Source organism: Hylobates moloch, unplaced genomic scaffold (genome assembly GCF_009828535.3).
Source record: "Hylobates moloch isolate HMO894 unplaced genomic scaffold, HMol_V3 SCAFFOLD_20, whole genome shotgun sequence".
NCBI lineage: Eukaryota > Metazoa > Chordata > Mammalia > Primates > Hylobatidae > Hylobates > Hylobates moloch.
Window position 1 is genome coordinate 37671085 of NW_026652295.1, and position 20378 is coordinate 37691462.

Sequence of the window (20378 nt, forward strand, 5' to 3'; positions counted from 1 at the left end):
CGGGGTGTCACCGTGGTCTCGATCTCCTGACCTCGTCATCCGCCTGCCTCGGCCTCCCAAAGTGCTGGGATTACAAGCATGAGCCACCGCGCCCAGCCTCCTCTGTGAATTTTAAACTGAAAGAAACATCTGAAAAGGCAGCACAAGCAGTTGAGATAAACATTCCAGATTGTATGCTACATTACGTAAATTTTCAAGTGTGATGTGAAGGGACCCATGATGTATAGTGGCAGCTCTATGCCACCGCCTGGCGGCAACATGCTCCATGACATCCCAACCCCACCCCTGCATCCCCGGGCTCTTAGGGACGCTCATCCTATGCAGGGGCTCATGTGTGTCCCCAGCAGCGCCAAATCCAGGGCATCTACAAATATTTGCTGGTATGAGTGGCAGGAACTAAAAACAAATAGCTTGAATTTTGATGTCTTCTGCCCAACTGAGGGTCACTGGTTCTTTTGTGTAACTTTCTAAGATTTTGCAGCACAGAGCTTCTTGACTGACGCACACAGATCAGTCAAAAGGCAAATGTGAGACGGCCTATACTCAAAGCATGACTCTAATAGCACAAAATACACATGCCTAAGTCATCACTGCAAAGCTCCAAAGCTTTTGAGAAAGATCATTACACCCATCCACAGGGCCACTCACCCCCACCCAAACCTGAAAAACTTAGGTCAGGGCTAGCATGAAAGTGATTGAGTCCCAGAGGTATAGCTCAATGACTTGGCCTAAGGAGCAGAGAGAAAAGAGAACTGAGTAAAGGTTGACCAGTGTGAAGGATGCTCACTTAGGCCTCCAGGGACTCCACAGCCACTGAGATTAGGAGACAAAATCATCCCAGATGGCGGGGATGGGGGTGGCAAAAGTTCTTTCAGTAAACATAAAGAACTTCCTAGGAAGTACCTGGAATCTTCTTTAGGGGTTCCCTAGAAACAAATCATCTTTAGTTGGGAATAAATGATGGCCCTGCCCAAGGTTGGGGGTGGGGAACACACTTGATGGTATTTTGGGGTCCCTTCCAACTTTAGATGTAGTTTTTAACAGTCCCTATCAATAGGCAAGATGGGATAATGTGAATAAAAGCAAAAACCAAGTAACTTGTTAGACTTGGACAGAAACGACTTCACTCATGTATAAAGCTATCACAGTGACTGCATCTACCTCTGGGATTTCAAGTTCCCTGATGACAGAAGAATCCTTTAATGGAAGCTGCATGCTGGGTTAATGGTCAGGCTGTGAGCAGAAATTCTGAGATCAATAGGACTAAATTCAGGAAATCAAGGCTGCACCTAAAGCCTAATGGTCTGATGAGATCACCAAATACTTATTGTTCTTTCTTCTTCTCCCTGCCAGGCCTTTAATTGATTCATACCCTATTTTTCCTAGAAGTTAATGCCATCATTACATGCACCTTTGGGAAGAGGTGAGGAGAAGTGACAAATTGTTCACAGAAAATCTCATGCAAGATGGGTTTGGGGCAATCTAGACTCCACCTCAAAAACAGCTGCATTTCAAAAATCACTACTGAGGTCCACCCACAGGTCAAGTCTCCTGCGTGCTTAAGTCTTTACCCCATTGGGATTACTAATTAGATCAAACCTAACTCAGAGTTACAGGCATTTTGTTTTAGGGGAAAGTCTGAATTATATGTTTTTAAAATACAAATTAGTTCTTTCCCACAGCAATGCTTACTGCCCTGAGCACTGCAGTAAAACTTAAGATGAGGGAATTACTCCCTTGTATGGGGCCTTTATGAAACAGAAAAGCCCAAGGAAAGTTTCGAGAAAATTAAGAACGCCTTAAGAAAATAAATCAGTCAACAAAATTGTATCTTAAATACAAAAAAAACTTCATGTTTAATAGGGATTCATCTGTTTCCCATACTTTGTACATGTTCGGTTCAGACAGAACTCATGGAAGAAAAGGCTTTTCTGTGAGACAGAACAGACCGTCTGCTTGACCGGATGGCTCTGAGGGACAGCCAGACTCCCAACGGGCGAAGGGCTGTGAGGAAGAGCAACACATGCCAGAAGAATTTTCAACAAGGGCTGACACACAGTAAGGTTAGCCACAAAAAGGAATTAATGAGAGAAGCCCTAACCCAATGGGAGTTTGCCTAATTTTAATGAACCCAAACTCTAACATTGTACTGGAAAAGGAGCATTAAAATCCAGCCTGATTATCACAATTTACAGAATTTCTCACCAGAGGCCCCCAGGTGAAAAGGCTGCTTACTCTAAAGCCCTTAGAACCGTATTGTGAACTGCGCATGCCAGGATCTAGGTTGGGTGCTCCTTATGAGACTAATGCCTGATGATCTGAGGTGGAAGTTTCATCCCGAAACCACCTCCACCACCACCCCGTCCATGGAAAAACTGTCTTCCACAAAACTGGTCCCTGGTGCCAAAAAGGTTAGGGACTACTGCCTTAGAATATAAGAAACAACTCAAGCAGCCAATGGGTCTGGAGTTACACTTCCGGCCCTCCCCTGTGTACACACTCAATACTTCTTGCTGAACTGGCCGTTAATAACCACTTGTGAAATCCCTCCCCACACTTGCACTTAGGCCTTTGTCTCTTCCTACCTTCCTTTACTGAGTGGTGGCAAAATAATAGAAGAGTGGAAGACGGTGATGGGCAATGAAGAGGGACCTATTTCTGAAGATGAGATGTTTTAAAGATATTTTATTTTTCAATACCAGTAATGACTGAAAATGAAAGAAAGCAGGAAGCAAAACAAAAACAAACAAGAAACCCAAAACTTGCAACCTAAACTCTCCGGGAAAAAAAAAAATTGCTACAAATGTTAAAAGACTTAAAGAGAACATTGACAATGCAGCCCTGATGTACCTAATCATACTTCAAACTGCTGGATGTTTTAAGCTGAGAATCTCCCCAGTGCCTTTCTAGTGCTCTAAAATCATCTCCTAAACAGATGAGAAATGAAACAAACAAGTCTCCCTTCTTGAGTACATAATTTTTATAAATTGCATCGGACCCACAGTGAATGTATTTTAGAGTTTCACCAAAACTATCAAAGATCAAATGGCAGCAAAAGATCAGGGAAAGAATGTAGAAAAACCATGCAGTCACAGAGCTAACCCGCAAGCTGCCCTTAGTCCTATACACCTGAAATCAAATCCATAGCCAATGGTGAGGAAGACCACATCAGAGGTTAGCTGCATGACAGCACAGCTGGGTCCTATCTCCCTGCCAGGGGTCTCAACTGTAACTCGCGCTCCAACTGCTCTGCAGTCAGGGTGCCCTGGATGGCTTCGCAGCCTGGATTGAACACAGAGTAGGCGCTCTTCTCTCCCTCTTTCTTCTCTTCAGGGCCTCGTGTCCCCACGTACATCCAATAGAACAAGGACAGGACAAAATATGCCAGGCCAAATTCCAGTTCCACAAACAGTCCCAGCAGGACCAACCAGAGAAGAACCTTCAAGAAGGTGATATTGGTCAGGAAAGACTGGTCCCAGCACGATCGCAGAGGAATGGCTGTGTTCCATGGTGGCTGTGATGTGCTGCCCTGGGGCTGAGCCGCTTCCTAGGACACACAAACAAACAAAAGAAAGAATAAAGGGTAATGGAGCTGAGATGATCAAAACTAATCTGAAAAGGCAGTTTTCATTGCTCTGAGAAGGCTGCTGGCTCATTGATTTCTATTCTTTCACGCCACTCTCTAAAACAATCATCTCCAAAGAACCTATGTGCTCTACTCCAACTGAATCAAAACTGATCAGCACTTAGTGAGATGTGACCTAATAAAAGCCCTGCAGCATTCAGACAAATTCTTATTCGTGGGAGTCATTTCTTCAGATTAGTCTGCTGCTAAGAAGAGCTAATTTGTGCCCCATACAGAAACTCCTGAATAACTGATAATGCAACAGTCATGACAAATGCTTCAAATACAGTCAGAGTCAATATACCTTTGTTGACTGGATTAGATGACCTAAAATATTATGAGTGACAAGATTCTAAAATAGAGACAGGAAACAAAAATCCTTTTCACGTTTAAAAAAAAAAATCAGCCAGGTGCACACCTGTAATTCCAGCACTTTGGGAGGCTGAGGCAGGCAGATCACTTGAGCTCAGGAGTTTGAGACCAGCCTGGCCAACATGGTGAAACCTCATCTCTACTAAAAATACAAAAATTAGCCAGCATGGTGGCACACGACTGCAATGCCAGCTACTCAGGAGGCCGAGGCATGAGAATCGCTCAAACCTGGGAGGCGGAGGCTGCAGTGAGCTGAGATTGTACCACCACCCTCTAGCTTGGGCAACAGAGCAAGACACTGCCTCAAAAACAAACAAAAACCACTGTTAGAGCCATTCCTGGGCCCCCTTACCTTCCCATCCCCTGTGATTAACCTACACAGGTCATTGTCACTCACCCAAGGTCCAGCCAATGTCTCCTAACTAGACTCCCTGCCTCCTATCTCTTCCCTCCCCAAGCCATCCTATGTACAACTGCTAAATGAATTTTCTTAAAGACCCATTACCCTCCTGTTCACAAACCTTCAAAAACTTTCACTGCCTACAGGATAAAATACAAACTCCTTGGGCTGAAACCCAAGACCCTCAATTTGTTCAATAGATTGAAATGCCAGTACACAGGCCCCTGTGCCAGATGCTAATGGCAGACACAGGTATTTAGACAGCTCTGTGTCCAGTCCACTGTTTTCGGAACTCTTTTGAACATGACCTACAATAAGGAATACATTTTAGACTGTAACCCAGAATACATATATGCAACAAAGTTTCACAAGTCAACACTTACCCTCCCTGAGACATTCTCTTGTATTTCCTACTCTACTTTAAAAACATTTTTAATAGGGGACAAGATCTTCTATGTTAATTTCACCATCCACTAACGGGTCACAGTGGTCTAGGAAATTCCATGACAACATGATCCACAATCTTTTGTTCCATAAATGACCCTTCTTCTCCAGCTTAACTGGTCTTATTACCCAAAGATATTCTCAGCCCTCATCTCAAGCCTAGAATTCCGTCCACTTCCTCTTTCTTCCTCAACTCTTTGCCTTCCTTCCAGGCAATCACAGTTCATGAACCGTCAGCCCTGACCTCCCTGGGCATCAGGAAGGGTGCCCCTCCGCCTCCCCCAGCACCAACTAGCTCTCCCATTCATTGAGCACCAAACTATTCAGCACTACAGTGTCTCTCTTCTACTATAGGTCATGTCACGTATGATGCCAGATTGTTTAAGTACCAGGAGGCCACGTGTCTCCAGATCCAAACACGGCATCCCATACTTAGGTTCTCAATACATAGCAGAACTTTTAGTTCATCTCTTCAGTTACATCCCCTATTATTCTTCACATGAATATTTAAAAGGGGATCACAAATACTGGTCATCTGATTTATGATGTTTCAGAAGTTCTATTTTGTCAGAACCTTCTTTTTTACCATCAACGTTGTAATTATCTTTTCAGTTAGATTAGAAAGTCTGATTGGAGAGGCCCTTATATTATCAGCCACATCCCTGACCCCTGATACTCATTAAAGAAAGAAATGTCTGTTTCAGGTTTGACACACATGCACAGTACTTCTGGCCCAAGAAGAATGCATCTGGGCAGTGTTCTGGGCAAGGGGGAGAGTAGCATGAGATGACAGGGCTAAGGAAGGAGGGCATGAGGGTGGGAACCAGATAAAGTAGGGCCAGGCAGGCTGCAGTGAAGATTCTGGGAACGGGAAACAGCTGAAGGTCTAAGCAGGGAACTAACCAAAAGCACGAAATCCCTGGTGCTAAAAAAGGTTGGGGAGGAGGCCTAGCAAGAGCCAGACATTGACCAGGGTGGTAACAGCAGTCAGATGGAAATAGTGGACTGATGCACACAAAACACATTTCGAATATACATGTTGACATTCACAATAAACTATCCACCTTTCATTTAAGACTACTCTGGCTGTCATCTGGAGCAGCGGTTCCCAATCCCCAGACCCGTACGGTTTCATGGCCTGTTAGGAACCAGGCCATACAGCAGGTGGTGAGCAGCCGGTGAGCATGCATTACTGCCTGAGCCCCATTTCCTGTCCGATCAACAGTGGCATTAGATTCTCACAGGACCATGAACCCTATTGTGAACTGCACATGCACAGGACCTAGGGCGCCCACTCCTTATGAGAATTTAACCCATGCCCGATGATCTGAGGTGGAACAGCTTCATCCTGAAGCCATCTCTCCCCGCCCCCAGGTAGAAAAATTGTCTTCCACAAAATCCCTGGTGCTAAAAAGACTGGGGAGGAGGCCTAGCAAGAGAGAGCCAGACATCGACCAGGGTGGTGACAGCAGTCAGATGGAAATAGTGGACTGATGAACACAAAATACATTTTGAATATACATGTTGAGATTCACAATAAACTAAATTTATCATTTAGGGAGTATAAAAAGAATGCTCCTATGTCACCATTTACTGAGAGTCTTCAAATGTATGAATTCTTGTAATCCAGGAAGCAGGCATTATTATTACCAATTTACTGATAAGAAAACACTGAGAGGTTAAGCAATTTCCCTAAATTCATACAAAGAGTGATAGGCAGAGATGAGGTCAGTCTGGGATCCTAGGATGGTCTCCTCCAAAATCCATTTTATTTATTTAGGGGCCTTTATGGGGGGTGGCAGGAGAAAGGTTAGGGAGCTAGAGGTAGATGGGTGTGGGGGTGGGGGGGTAAACAAACTGACGAAGGGAACAAACAAGGAAGAGGAGAGATACGGACATTCTTCTGCCTCATTTGGAATTTGTCTTGAGTACCAGCTCCCTTCTGCTGTAAAACCTGGGTGAAAAAGTGTTTGTGACTGTTACATCACACACAGGAATGGTCCAAGGAAGGCACTGCCATTCCTCAAATATCAAGCTGCTTCCTACCTTAGGGCCTCTGCACTTGTGGTTCCCTCTGAGAGGAATGCTCCCTTCCCCTCATATCACTTGGTCGACCTCTCCTACTACAAACAGCAAAAATGTCAACATATGTGCCCTTGGCTTAGTCCCCGTTTTTGCCAGGGTGGTTCCTTCTTGTTAAATGTCTCCTCCTTCGTGAGTTCTCCCTGCTCAGCTGATTTAAACCAGTACTCTGCTCCCCTCACCCCTAATTCACTATCACAATCCACTGGTTTTATCTTTTTTCTTTCATAGCATTTATCTGGTTTTGTTTATTGTCCTCCTTTCCCTGCTGCCCCAAGCTCAAATGCAAGTTGTACAAAAGTAGGACTTGTGTGTCTTAATCACACTGTCTCCCAGGATTTAGAGCAAAAGCTGGAACACAGTGGGCACATGACAAGATTTTTGTTGAATGAATGAATGATAGTGAAGGAAAGGGAGAAATTCAAGATGACGACTAGATTTTGGGGGGGTGAGGCAAAGCTGTGCTTAGCCAGGCGACTCCAAAGGAGAGCCTTTGAGCAGAAGGCCAGCCTGAACCAAGGCCTGGAGGTCAGGAGTGGTGGATGGGTATGGGGAATGGGTTCTGGGGCAGGGTGGTGTGCTGGGGTCTTGCCTGGGATATGGCTGGAGAGGGAAGCAGGAGGCTTCTGTAGGAATTTTTAATAAAAGTTACCAGCATTTTTGTCCTAATGTGGAAGAAGCTCGTCACAGAATTATTTCGGGAAACTGCTTTTCTCCAAGCAAAATCTGGTGGTGGGAAGGAGGATGTAGATACTTCCTCATCAACAACTACTGAAAAGATGCAGTGGCATTGTCAGTCAGCGCGAGGCCCGGGTGGGGACAGAGGCATCATTGTGGTCAGAGCTTGGCCCAGATGGAGGCCGCAGTGGCTTCCAACCATGGTGTAGGACGAGGCAGCTGCAGACTCAGCGGCTCCAAATGACATGGTTTAGTTATTTTGATGGCCAAAGAGTATTCTTTGTGCATATACATTACAATTTCTTGATCCCTTCATCTGTGGATGGACAGGAGATAAAGTTTTTGGAATCTCCATGCCTGAGATTAAAAGGTGTGGGACTTCCTCTACCAGGCTCATTTCCTTGGACCTAATGTCCTCTGAGTTTCTCCACGTGGCTGTGGATGACAGGATTTCCCAAAGTTTTATGGCTGAAGCATATTCCATAGCGTATCTGTATGGTGGTTTCTTTATCCCTTCAGCTGTGGGTGGACAGGACAGGTCATTTACCGTGATGTCCTCTAGGTTCAACAGTGTGGCTGCAAATGATGTAATTTCGTTACATTTTTCTGGATGAAGAGTATTCCATTTGTGTATATATACTACAGTTTCTTTATCCCTTCATCTGTGGATGAACAGGTTTCTCCACATGACTGCAAATACAGGATTTCATCCATTTCTGTGGTGGAAGAGGATTCCATTCTGGATATATATTCCAGTTTTGTCATCACTTCATCAAGGTATGAACAGGTTCAACTGTGTGGCTCCAGGTCATATGATTTCAGTATATGTGCACAGCTGAAGGGTATTCCATTGTGAATGAATACTACAGTTTCTGTATCCCTTCATCTGTGGATGAACAGGTCTCTCTCCACGTTGCTGGAAGTGGGGTGATGTCCTAAAGTTTGATGGCTGAAGAGTATTCCATTGTGCAAATATCCTGGAGTTTCTGCATTCCTTCATCTGTGGATGAACAGGACTGCTTTATATTTGGCCTGTGCCAATGGCCATGTGGAAGTGGTCACTCTCCAGGTAAACCGAAAATGTCAGACTGACATTGGTGACAAATGAAACAGGATACCTTTGATGAAGGCTGTACATTGCTAAGAAGAGATTTGTGTCATCATTCTGCTAGAACGTGGCACCAATCCAGATCTTATGGATGTCTACAGCAACAACACACTACACTATGCTACCTACAATGAGAATACACTACTGGCAGAAAAACTGCCTTCACACCATGTGAATACTGAAGTGCTGAACAAGGATGGAAACACACTACTTTTACTTGCTATAGTTTGCAAAACGCAGCAAAAGGTGGAATTTTAGTGAAGAAACAAGCAAATGTACATGCTGTTGATAGGTTGAAAAGAACAGCTCTCATGCCTGTTGTACATTATGGCTTGTCAGGTATAGTTAGCATTCTTCTTCAGCAAAATATTGTCTTTACTCAAGAGTATGTATGAACAGACTGCAGATTATGCTATTTCTGGTGGTCTGACAAGCACTCACAACAAATTTTGCAACATTAAAAAAAAAGATAACTTGAAAATGGTCTTCAAAATGACAACCCAGAAGAAGCATCCAAGAAGAATGCAAGTTTGAAAAAACGAAGAGAAAGTGCAAAAGATTCTGGGAGTTCTGAAGCATCTGCATTCAGTATTTTTTAAAAAACTGTGTGTTGATTCATGGCCTAAACCAGATGATGAAGACTTGACTTTTACTACCAAGCAGTGTATCCCTGAGAGTGTTTTAAAGTCTTTACTTGGACCTTCATATAAAAAAGGAAAAAATATATGGTAAATGGAAAGGGAGAAGGGCCTCCTGAAAAACTTCCTTCCCTAAAGCCTACCATGGAAGTGAAAGATTCTGTTGTGAAGAAAGCCACAGAAAGGAAGAACGAACAAACATCCAAAGCAGAACAAGAACTAAAAGTGACATCAGAGGAAGAACAAGAAAGCTTGAAAGTGAAAATAAATAGCCACAGGTTGAAGAAGCTAGAAAGAAGCACAAAAGTTAAAAAGTATCAAAAAAACCTATATGATAGTACATCTGCTGCTGATGATCATAAATTAATTCAACAAAGAAAGAGTTTACCATCAGAGATTTCCTAGGAAGGAGAATGAAGAGTATGCTAGGCCTGCAAAGAAAATGTCAAATGAAAAGAAAAAGGTCAAAAAGCAAACTCATTTAGAGATGAACCTGATGACTTAACTCGGCCATCTGAAACAGCTTCAGAGGATCATGAGGAACCTTACCCCCATTGTAAGAAGTTTATGATGCTCATTAAGCAATATGGAATGGATTGTAATGATTCTCATATCCTAATGGAAATCCAGAATGCATTTCTTTCATGTGAAAAGTCACTTAAAAAAAATTATCTGTGAACAACTTACACTAGACAATAAGAAATATGAAAACTGAGTTTAGTGTACTGAAGAAGGAGCTATCCAAAACACAAGAAATGAAGTCACAGTTCAATATCAAAAAGTAGAATGGAAACAAGAACTCTACAGTTTGAATGCACCTTAATAGAAGAAGATGAGAAGAAATGCTAATATGTTGTATGAAAAAATTAGGGAAGAGTTAGAAAGGAAAGTGCAGCAACATAGGAAAGAAGTTGAAGTAAAAGAACAGCTTGAACTGACTGTCGATCACTAGAAATGGAATTGAAGGCTTGAAGAAATACTTTAAGAAAAAAAAGATCTGATGCTTTTTTTCCCAAAATTGCTTGTTGAAGAGAGATATTGCCTTTATTGTGTATGTAAGTATACACAATAAAAAATAGGAACCTCGAGAGGGAAAAAGGACATTGAAATTGTTAAAGAACTGAATGATGACCTTCAAGAGACTATAAAACCGAATGGAAAAACATTAACAAAAACAGTATCCCAGTATGGTCAACAGCTTAAGGACCTCAAAACTGAGAACGCAATGCTCAAGTCTAAACTGCAGAAGGAAAATCAAAACAAGGAAAGACTGGAAGCTGAAGTTGAGCCATTCCATGCTAGACTGGCTGCTGCTATAAGTGAGTGTGATCAAAGTGTGAAAACAAAAAGAGACCTAGAACTTGCTTTACAGACAGCACAAGACGTTTCTTTACAAGAAAGAAAACGAGTTCTGATATTTCTGAACTAAAAGATAATAATGAGTTTTTAACTGAGCAACTTTCCGAAGCTCGAATTAAATTCAATACCCTAAAAAGTAAACTCCATGACACAAGAAATTCTCTCAGAGAAAAGGTTTTGGTTTTATAAAGTATACAAAAGGACCTAAGCCAAGTAAATCCTTTGGAAAGTGGGATTACGTAGAGGAGAGAATATCTCAACTACAGCATGAAAATCTGTTGCTTCAACAACTAGATGGTGCTCATAAGAAACGGGATAACGAACAAAAGGTCATTAATATCCAAGGATGCTGCCTTGAGAGAGAAAAGGAAGGTGTTCTGCTAGAAGGGAAAAATAAGGAGTTAATCAATGAATGCAATCATTTAAAAGACTGTTTCAGTATGAAAAAGAGAAAGCAGAAGGAGAAGTAAGTATCAAAAAAGACAAATATTTTCAAACTTCCAGAAGGAAAATTTAAAATACTTGGCTACGGCTACATGTTGAACCTAGTTGAATATAAAAATTAATAGACAAAAAATGTGTTTACCATACTGTATAATTCCAGTTACATGAAACATCCGGAAAAGACACATGTATAGAGATAGAAAGTAGACCGACGTTTGTGCAGGGCTGGGGTTGGAAATGGGTAGTAACTGCTAATGTGCGTGAGGGGTCTTCTTGGAGTGATAGAGGCGTTCTAAAGTTGTAGTGATGGTTGCATGACTCAATAAATTTATTAAAAATCTTTGAACTGTATGTTAAAAGAGAAATTCTGTAGTATGTAAATCTTATTTCAATAAAGCTGTTTCAATTAAAAAACAAAAAAATAATTTTTAAAAAATAGAATGCTAAAGAAATATCTGACAGGCCACAGTGTGCCATCAAAATTGTCTGACATGAATTGTAAATTAGACTTTTTCTTTTCTAAACTGGAGGCAGAATCTGAAGAAAAAAAATTAAATGAGAATTTTCACACCAGAGCAAACCCAGAAATGATAAGTCAATGAAAATGAGCTTAAGGCAGAGTCCCTTATGAAAAACAGAGCAATTAACAAGCAACTGGAGGTCCAGCATTTCCTCTTATCCTTTTGTCTGGCCATCAGCTTTTGGGTTCTCAATAATGGAAGTTTTTCTCTGAGTTCAGTTTCTCTGGGTCCAACTCAATGATCTCATTCCTTTGGAAATGAGACATACAGTCAAAAGCTCATTTCGTGGGTTAGACATCGCTTTTTAACTGCAGAGAGAAAAAGAATAAGGGAAATGGTTTCTAAAATCTTAAGTAAGTGTTGTACTTAGAAAGTTCTAGTCAACAACAAAATTATCCAAAGACAATTAACACAAACTGCACACAGGGAAATGGATTGTCTGAACCCTGCTGCGCTCTTTTCACCTTTCTGCAAGTCAGTTGGAATCCTGTACATTACTGAGAATATCAAATCAAAATTGAGTAATAGATTCAGTAATTTTTAAAAATTCCCTCAAATCAAATGTTGTGCAATAATAGATGAACTTACAGGAAATAATTTTAAGGTGAGCAAGATACACTTTTCTTCCAGCACATTTTCATTTTAAAAGGAATTTTTTAGTTCTCATTACACTTATGAGGAACAAAGCACTGGGCACAAATTGTTACAAAGCACTTATCCCTTGATATGTTTTGTCCCGTATTTCCACATAGACATTTCAACCTCACTGCAAGCCACCTTACCATTTTACTGATGAGTTAAAACTAACTGAAAACACAAAAGGATGCAAATTAAATTCATCTGCAAAATAAGAGATTGCCAAAACAATTAAATGTGAAAAGGTTATCATACTAAATCACTTTTTCTTTGTTTGTGTCTTAAACATTCACCATGGAACTTGAATAAGCTTCTGCCACTACCGGCAGTTACAGCTACCACACTTTGGTAAATTCTGTATTCAAATGCATTTCTAAGTCACAGGCTATCTGGGCTACTAGCTGCATGTGCCCCAGGTGCGAATCAAATGAAGTTTTAATTACTGCTACTTTTGATCAGTATCCAATTAGACCTTTTAACCTCCATTAGCAGAGGGCTGTGGCTCAACTTGGTTGTGGAGAGCTTTCCCAAAGCCACAGGGCGTCACGGTAACTCAATTCGGAGTGAATAATTTAAGGGCAGAGGTGCTTTCTTCCAGGACCCTCGACTCTCGCTTCCTGTCTGGAATCAGGAGCTGCGTGGGTCGCGGGCTGGAAAGAAAATGTCAAAACCGGTAACAGTGCTGACACGTGTGGCCGGAGATGAGCGGTCCAGCCCTGGATCAGGAGGGAGGGGCCAGCAGCCCCGCCTCCGGCAGCTAGGGCCACACCCCCTGGCAGCTAGGGCCACACCCCCGGCAGCTAGGGCCACACCCCCGGCAGCTAGGGCCGCGCCCTCGACTGTGGCTCCGAGGCCAGGTGCTAGGGCCGAAGTTTCCGTCCTCTCACCTGAACTAGGCCAGGCTGGGCCCGGGCACTCGCGGGCCTAGGTTTCCATACCAGGAACCGCTTTAGCCAGCCTGGGGCTGCCTTTAGAGTCGCTGCTGCTTCCGCCTTCTCTCCTGGGGTTTGTGCGCCCTGACTGGCAGCGGGGGGTTGGGCCGCCAGACCCGCCCGTTTCCGCGCCGCCCGAAACTCAGCTAACCGCTGTTCCATGGCGCGCGCCTCGCGTCCGTTGGCCGGTAAGGGAGCGCGCGCCTCGCGTCCGTTGGCCGGTAAGGGAGCGCGCGCCTCGCGTCCGTTGGCCGGTAAGGGAGCGCGCGCCCGCAGGCCGCACAACCGTTGCCTCCGCTCGGCCCGCGCCGGGCCGCTGTGCGCCTGCGTGGCAGAGGCCCCTGCTGCGCATGCGCACTGGTGTGACCCGCCTCCCCTCCGTTTGCGGAGTCTAGCGGGTCGCGTGTATCCTCAGCCGTCCTCGCTTCACAGGCACGTGGACACAATATCACCTCCTCAAGCCAAGTCTAAAGCACAGGGCTGCCCCATTGCCCCTCTCCCAAAGGTCGCTCTGCCTTGCTCCATCTCACTTAAGGACTGGAGCCCCCACTGATCCAGCGTCCTGTATTCGGGATCGCTGTTGTTGGGCTCCAATGAAGAGCGCCACAGTGAGAAGATGTTTCCAGGGGATAGGAGAGGCCCGTGATCTCTAGGACGTTCCAGCTTCAGGAGAATAACGGGCTACATCCTACCCTTTTTCTCTTATCAAGGGTATGCCAATCTTAGTACCTGGAGGGTGACTTTCTCACTGCTCACAAAGCAGGCTGTGCATCTGCATCATTGCTCTTGCCACGTTGGGAAATTATCTCGTTTTGTGTCTAGATACGTCAGAACCTTAAAAAAAACAACAACAAAAACTTTTATTGGGGTGCAACATAAAATACACATATCTTAAGAATATGGCTCAGTAGATTTGCTCTTATGTATGCACCTGTGTAACTACCACCCAGATGGAGATAAAGAACATTTCTGTACTCTGGGAGTTTCCTTGTGCCCTCTCCCAATCAGTACCCTCCCAAAAGGACACAGTTCAGGTTAGGGGCTGTTTTATATGTTCTTAAAGCTGTAAGCATCTAGCTAAGTGTCACTTACATAATTAAGACTCAAATATTTGTTGGATCTGGCTGAGGGTGACTTGAGAAATTAGACAAATTAGAACAGTCATCCATTTATTTAATAAACGTTTACCTAGGGCCTGCTCTGTCCAAAGTCACAGGCACTGGGGATGCTGGGATGAAAGGAAAAAAAAAACAAAAACCTGTTTTCTTAGAGCTTACACTCCAAATGGAAATACAGACAATAAATAAATGTGTATCTACATATTTCATGTCATATCAGGTACTGATAAGTGCTGTGAAGAAAAGTGAAGCAAAGTAGGCAATGGTGGAGGTATTAGAGAAGACCTCCCTGAGGGTTTATCATTTGGACATAGATTTAAATGAGTGAGAAAGGTACGTAGATATCTGAACAGGAGTGTTTCAGTCAGAGGAACAAGTGCAAAGGTCCCGAGGCCTCAAATAACGTGCTTGACTTGTTCACAGAACATCAGGGAAGCTGTTATGACTGGATTGGAAGGAGGGTGAGGGAGGCAGGGAGGGAGGGAAGGAGGGAGAGAGGGAGGGAGGAAAGAGTGATAGAAAATAAAGATGCCAGGGGCAAGATCGTGCATGTAAGGCCCTGTAGGCCATGGTGAAGACTAAGTGTGGTGGGAAGCAGTTAGTGGATTTTGAGCAGGAGATGATATGATATGACATATTTTTAAAGGATTACACTGACTGATGGAGGTGGGACCCTGGAACGTTGCAAGAATAGAAGAAGGGAAACCAGTTAGAAATAAATATGGTAGAATGAGAAACTGTGGTAGTGTGAGCTAGAGTGGTAGTGATGGAGGTCACGAGAATTGGTCAGATTCTGAATGTATTTTGAAGACCTGAGCCAGCATGGTGTGAGATGGGTTGGATGTGGAATGTGAGAAAAAAAGGTATCAGGGATGACAGGGCCAGTCATGGTGGCTCACACCTATAATCCCAGCACTTTGGGCGGCCAAGGCAGGGGGATCACTTGAACCTAGGAGTTCAAGACCAGCCTGGGGAACATAGCAAGACCTCATCGCTATTTTAAAAAAAAAAAGAAAAAAAAGGATGACAGGTTTCTTTCATTACTACCCCACTCCTCCTGCCCGCCCATACACACACACACATGCCCTGAGCAACCAGGCAAATGATGCTGGGGCCCTCTACTGAAATGAGGGCACACTGGGAGGAGAGAATTACAGAATAAACATTGGAAGTTTTGTTTTGGACATACAAAGAACTTGAGATGCCTATTGGATATCCAAAAAATAGGCAGTTAGATAGTGAAAATGAATTGAGGAGAAAGTCAGGACCGGAGGCACACACTGGGAGTCATCAGCATGTGTATATTTAAAGCTGTGAGACTAGATAAGATCAAACAGTGAGTGTGGATAAGAAGAGATCTGAGGGCTGAGCCCTGAGTGTATTAGAGATGGTTTGTAAGAGAAAAGAATGGGATTATTACACCACAATGTCCTCTTTTTGAGAAACCACAGAGAAAATTTCTTGCCCGTTTTGGTGTCAGGAGTATGTCTGCTTCTCTTGATAGATGGGATTCTTTCACTGATTTTGTCTCTAAGACCTTAGGCCCACATCTTGCAGGCATATAGAATTAAGGCATACAATTTGTGGGCGATTGCAGTCAGGGTCCCTGACGGGAAATGTGGCACCTTCCAAAGGGTGAAGTAAGAAGGGCTTAGTGAAGGAGTAAGTTACAAAGGTGTGGCAGGATGAAGGAAGCCAGCAAGGGGTGGTTCACAGGAAGTGCTACCTGTCTCTAGGCCCAAAGCATTAGGGGGACAGAGCAGTTATCAGAACCCAGTGAGCCCTGTAGCTATAGGAGAAGCCAGGAGACACAGGAGCCCTTCAGGGAGCATAGAACAGGTAGAGAAGGGTGGAAAGAGGATCAGAAGAGGCAAACAACATCCAAGCCAGAGCTAATGTGGTTCCTGCTCTGTCTTGCTTTGGAAACCTTATTTTCTTTTTGCTTTGTTTTATTTATTATGAATTTACTTTTTCTTGGTGCTTTGTAAGCCTCTTTAAATCATTTTTGGAAGAGGTTAAAAGAATAGAAAAAAGAAAAGATGAAAGAGACCATAATGAAGGACAACTCCTGCCAAGCCAACTTTATTTCCTCTTTGGATAGGATGATGAGACTAGTAAATAAGAAGGGTCCCCAAAATGTGCTTAATGTGTGAATTTCATTAATTTTTATTATGAAATATTTTGTAAATGCCACATTTTACATATATATAATGTGTATGCCATATACATAACATATATAATGTGTATGTGTCATACATATAAGTTATAAATAAAATACCCACATGATATGGTTTGGATCTGTGTCCCTGCCCAAATTTCATGTCAAATTGTAATCCCCAGTGTGGAGGTGGGGCCTGGTGAGATTGGATCATGGGTTTTTTTCTAATGGTTTAGTACCATCCCCCTGGTGCTGTCTTGTGATAGAGTTCTCACTAGATCTGGTTGTTTAAAAGTGTGGGCATGGCTGGGGACAGTGTCTCACGCCTGTAATCCCAGAACTTTGGGAGGCCAAGGCAGGTGGATCACTTGAGGCAAGGGGTTCGAGACCAGCCTGGCCAACATGGTGAAACCTTGTCTCTACTAAAAACACAAAAATTAGCTGGGCATGGTGGCACATGCCTGTAATCCTAGCTACTCGGGAGGCTGAGGTATGAGAATTGCGTGAACCCAGGAGGCAGAGGTTGCAGTGAGGTGAGATCATGCCATTGCACTGCAGCCTGGGCAACAGAGCGAGACCCTGTCTTGGAAAAAAAAAAAAAAGTGTGGCACTTTCCCGCCCCTTCTCTCTTCCTCCTGCTCCAGGCATGTAAGACCTGCCTGCTTCCCCTTCACCTTCTGCCATAATTGTAAGTTTCATGAGGCCTCCCCAGCTATGCTTCCTATACAGCCTGCAGAACTGTGAACCAATTAAACCTCTTTATAAATTACCCAGTCTCAGGTGTTTCTTCATAGCAATGCAAGAATGCACTAATACAGGCCCTGTTATATAATTGAGTCATTGGCCCGATTCTATATTCCTGTCTGTATCCACGCCATAAAAGGCAGAGTAGACATCCCCATTCCTTGACTGTAAACTCAGCCACGCAGATTGCTTTGGCCAAATGGGATGACAGCAGAAACTACGCGAGCAGGAACTTGAAGTGTGTTTGTCCTGTTAAGTAAATTCTCTTAATATTCCACATTTCCATGAGATGAACTTGCAACAGCTAGCCAGCAAATCCAAGAATAATGAAAGACATCTAGGCTGTGGTCACCTGGCTGACCCAGAGACTTGCAGTTTAAAGCTGAGCTGCCCAACTGAGCCCAGCCTAAAATAGCTAACCCCCAGCTTACCCTAAAATGTATGAAAACAAATGCTTATTTTACATAACTGAAATTTTGCAGTTGCATGTTACACAGCAAATGCTAACCAATACATACATACCCAATACCCAGGAAGAACATTTTAAGTTCCCTGTGTCCCTGTATGCTCATTCTTGATTCCCCACTCCTTTAATCTGTTAATGTGGTGAGGTATAGTGATCGATTTTCTGTTGTTAAATCATCCTCCATCCATGGAATAAATAAAACTCAAGTCGCTTTATAAAACATAAAACTCAAAGCTAGATTCAGTTTGAGAATTTTCTAGAAATTTTACATCTTTTGTTCATTAGTGAGATTTTCCTATAATTTTGTGTGCTGTCCTCAATTTTAGATAGATTTTGCTAGCCTTATGAAATAAGCTGAAGTGTGCCTCCATCTTCCACCCCGCCCCCAAATTTTCTAGAACAGTTTGAGTAAATAGGAATTAACTGTTTCTTTAATGTTTTGGTCGGACTTAGTAGTAAAACCATCTGGACCTGGTGTTTTGTATCAGGTAAATAAATGTAATCTACAATTAAGTGGATTCATAGCTGGTCAATTCACCCTTACCCAAAAAGGGTCAAGAAATGGATCAACATTGCTCTGTCCTGTTTGATATTTTTAGGAGTGTCTTGGGTGAAAATATGAGAGACAAGTTATCATTTATTCAGGTGACAAAAATTTGGTAGAGAAGATCTGCAGTTATGCCTTTAGGGTAAAAAATAAACCAAAACAATTTATTATGATTAAAGCATTGTGGTGATGCTCAGAGGGAACTCTGCTTCCTTCTAGATTTGCATTTAAGTTTTTATATCTTTGTTTTTGTTTCTTAATCATTGGCTTGAGAGCAATTTGTTTCAATAGGACTTGGAGTCTTTCCCTGACCACAGACTGGGTAGGAGGAGGGATATATGGTGAATGTTTTAGCTGCTACTATGAATCCCATTTTCGAAGTGAGAGAGGATATAGTTTTTTTGTTTGTTTTTGTTTTTTTGAGGCAGAGTCTCACTCTGTCACCCAGGCTGGAGTACAGTGGCACGATCTCAGCTCACTGCAACCTCCGCTTCCCGGGTTCAAGTGATTCTCGTGTCTCAGCCTCCCAAGTAGCTGGGACTACAGGCACGAGCCACCACACCTGGCTAATTTTTTGTATTTTTTGTAGAGATGGGGTTTCGCCATGTTGGCCAGGCTGGTCTTGAACTCCTCACCTCAGGTGATCTGCCCTCCTCAGCCTCCCAAAGTGCTGGGATTACAGGCATGAGCCACTGCACCCAGCCCGAGGATATATTCTTGATACCCCCATGTATTCATGCTCTGGTCCTATCCTTGCAGGTACCACATACCAAGTTCTGAGCACTGTGCTTTATATGACAAACCATATAAAGCAGAGGGGGGTAGCCTGGATATGATGTGTCTAGAGCAGGATTTCTCAGCCTTGGCACTTTTGATGTTTTGGGCCAGAAAATTGTTGTGGGGGTTGTCCTGTGTCTTGTAGGATTCTTAGCAGCAACCCTGGCCACCACCCACTAGTTGCCGGTAGCACTCTCCCTTAGATGTAACAACCAAAAACGTCTCTAGATAGTGCCAAATGCCTCCTAACAGGCAAGTTTGCCCCCCAGTTGAGAACTATTGGTGTAAAGACCACATTGTAGTAAGAATGGTAAAGGCAGTGAGTGATTTGGGCCAGAGAAGGAGATTCACGGTGAAAACATACCAGTTTGTTTTAGAAACTCTATTAGAAGTGCTGTTGTGGCCCTCTGGGTGACTATCTTCCAGTCTTCCAACAGGCTAGACAGGAAATTCGCCAAGCTGTTAATCTTCTCTTGCCTACTCCAGATTCCCAGCCATATGAAGATGCCCTAGCTGGACGATAAGTTCTTGTTAAGAATCTGACACCTCAAACTCTACAACCTTGATGGACCAGACCCTCCTTAGTCATCCATAGTACCCCAATTGCTGTCCGCCTGCAGGACCCTCCCCATTGTGTTCACCATTCCAGAATAAAACTGCGCTCATCGGACAGCCAACCTGATTTCTCCTCTTCCTCCTGGAAGTCGCAAGTATCTCCCCTACTTCCCTTAAACTCACTCGCATTTCTGAAGAACAGTAATAACCCTCATGAGCCTAATACATCCATTCTATTAAGTCTATTCATCCTTACCCTACTTTTTGCAACAGGGCTTTATGCAGTCACCCCCACTACTTGGACTGCGCCCCAAAAACTTGTCATCCCTACTATCTTCTGTCTAGTCATACTCCTATTCACCATTCTGAACTACTTATAAATGCCCTGCTCTTGTTTACACTGCCAGTTTACACTGTTTCTCTAAGCCACCACAGCTGATATCTCCTGGTGCCATCCCCAAACTGCCACTCTTAACTCCCTCTTAGAGTGGATAGATGATCTTTGCTGGCAGGGCACCCTCCAATACTTTCACCCTGATAAAGTCCTATTCCTTAGTTTTATACTCTTATTCTTGTTCCCATTCTTATGCTACCCTCTACCTCTCCCCAGCTATCTCCACCACACCAGCAATCTCAGTCACTCTCTCCTAGCCATTTCTAGTCCTTCTTTAACAAACAATTGCTGGCTTTGCATTTCTCTTTCCTCCAGAATCGCCAAGGCCTCGACTTACTCACTGCTAAAAAAGGGGACTCTGTATATTTTTAAATGAAAAG

The 20378-nt window shown here is 43.3% G+C and overlaps 1 protein-coding gene across 6 annotated transcripts; it reads right to left on the reverse strand.

Moving 5' to 3' along the window:
• Positions 1-1832: 1832 nt before the first annotated feature.
• SAYSD1 (SAYSVFN motif domain containing 1) lies at positions 1833-14046 on the reverse strand. Of its 6 annotated transcripts, none has more exons than XM_058432174.1 (3): positions 13969-14046; positions 7516-11979; positions 1833-3547 (listed from the first exon to the last, which is right to left on the reverse strand). In XM_058432174.1, the coding sequence occupies exons 2-3, from the start codon at positions 7579-7581 to the stop codon at positions 3203-3205; spliced, it is 411 nt and encodes a 136-aa protein (XP_058288157.1). In that variant the 5' UTR covers positions 7582-11979; positions 13969-14046; the 3' UTR covers positions 1833-3202. The 6 variants fall into 6 exon arrangements, with proteins under 6 accessions (XP_058288157.1, XP_031996702.1, XP_058288158.1 ...); XM_032140811.2 differs by lacking the exon at positions 13969-14046 and adding an exon at positions 13195-13337; XM_058432175.1 differs by lacking the exon at positions 13969-14046 and adding an exon at positions 12780-12801.
• Positions 14047-20378: the final 6332 nt, after the last annotated feature.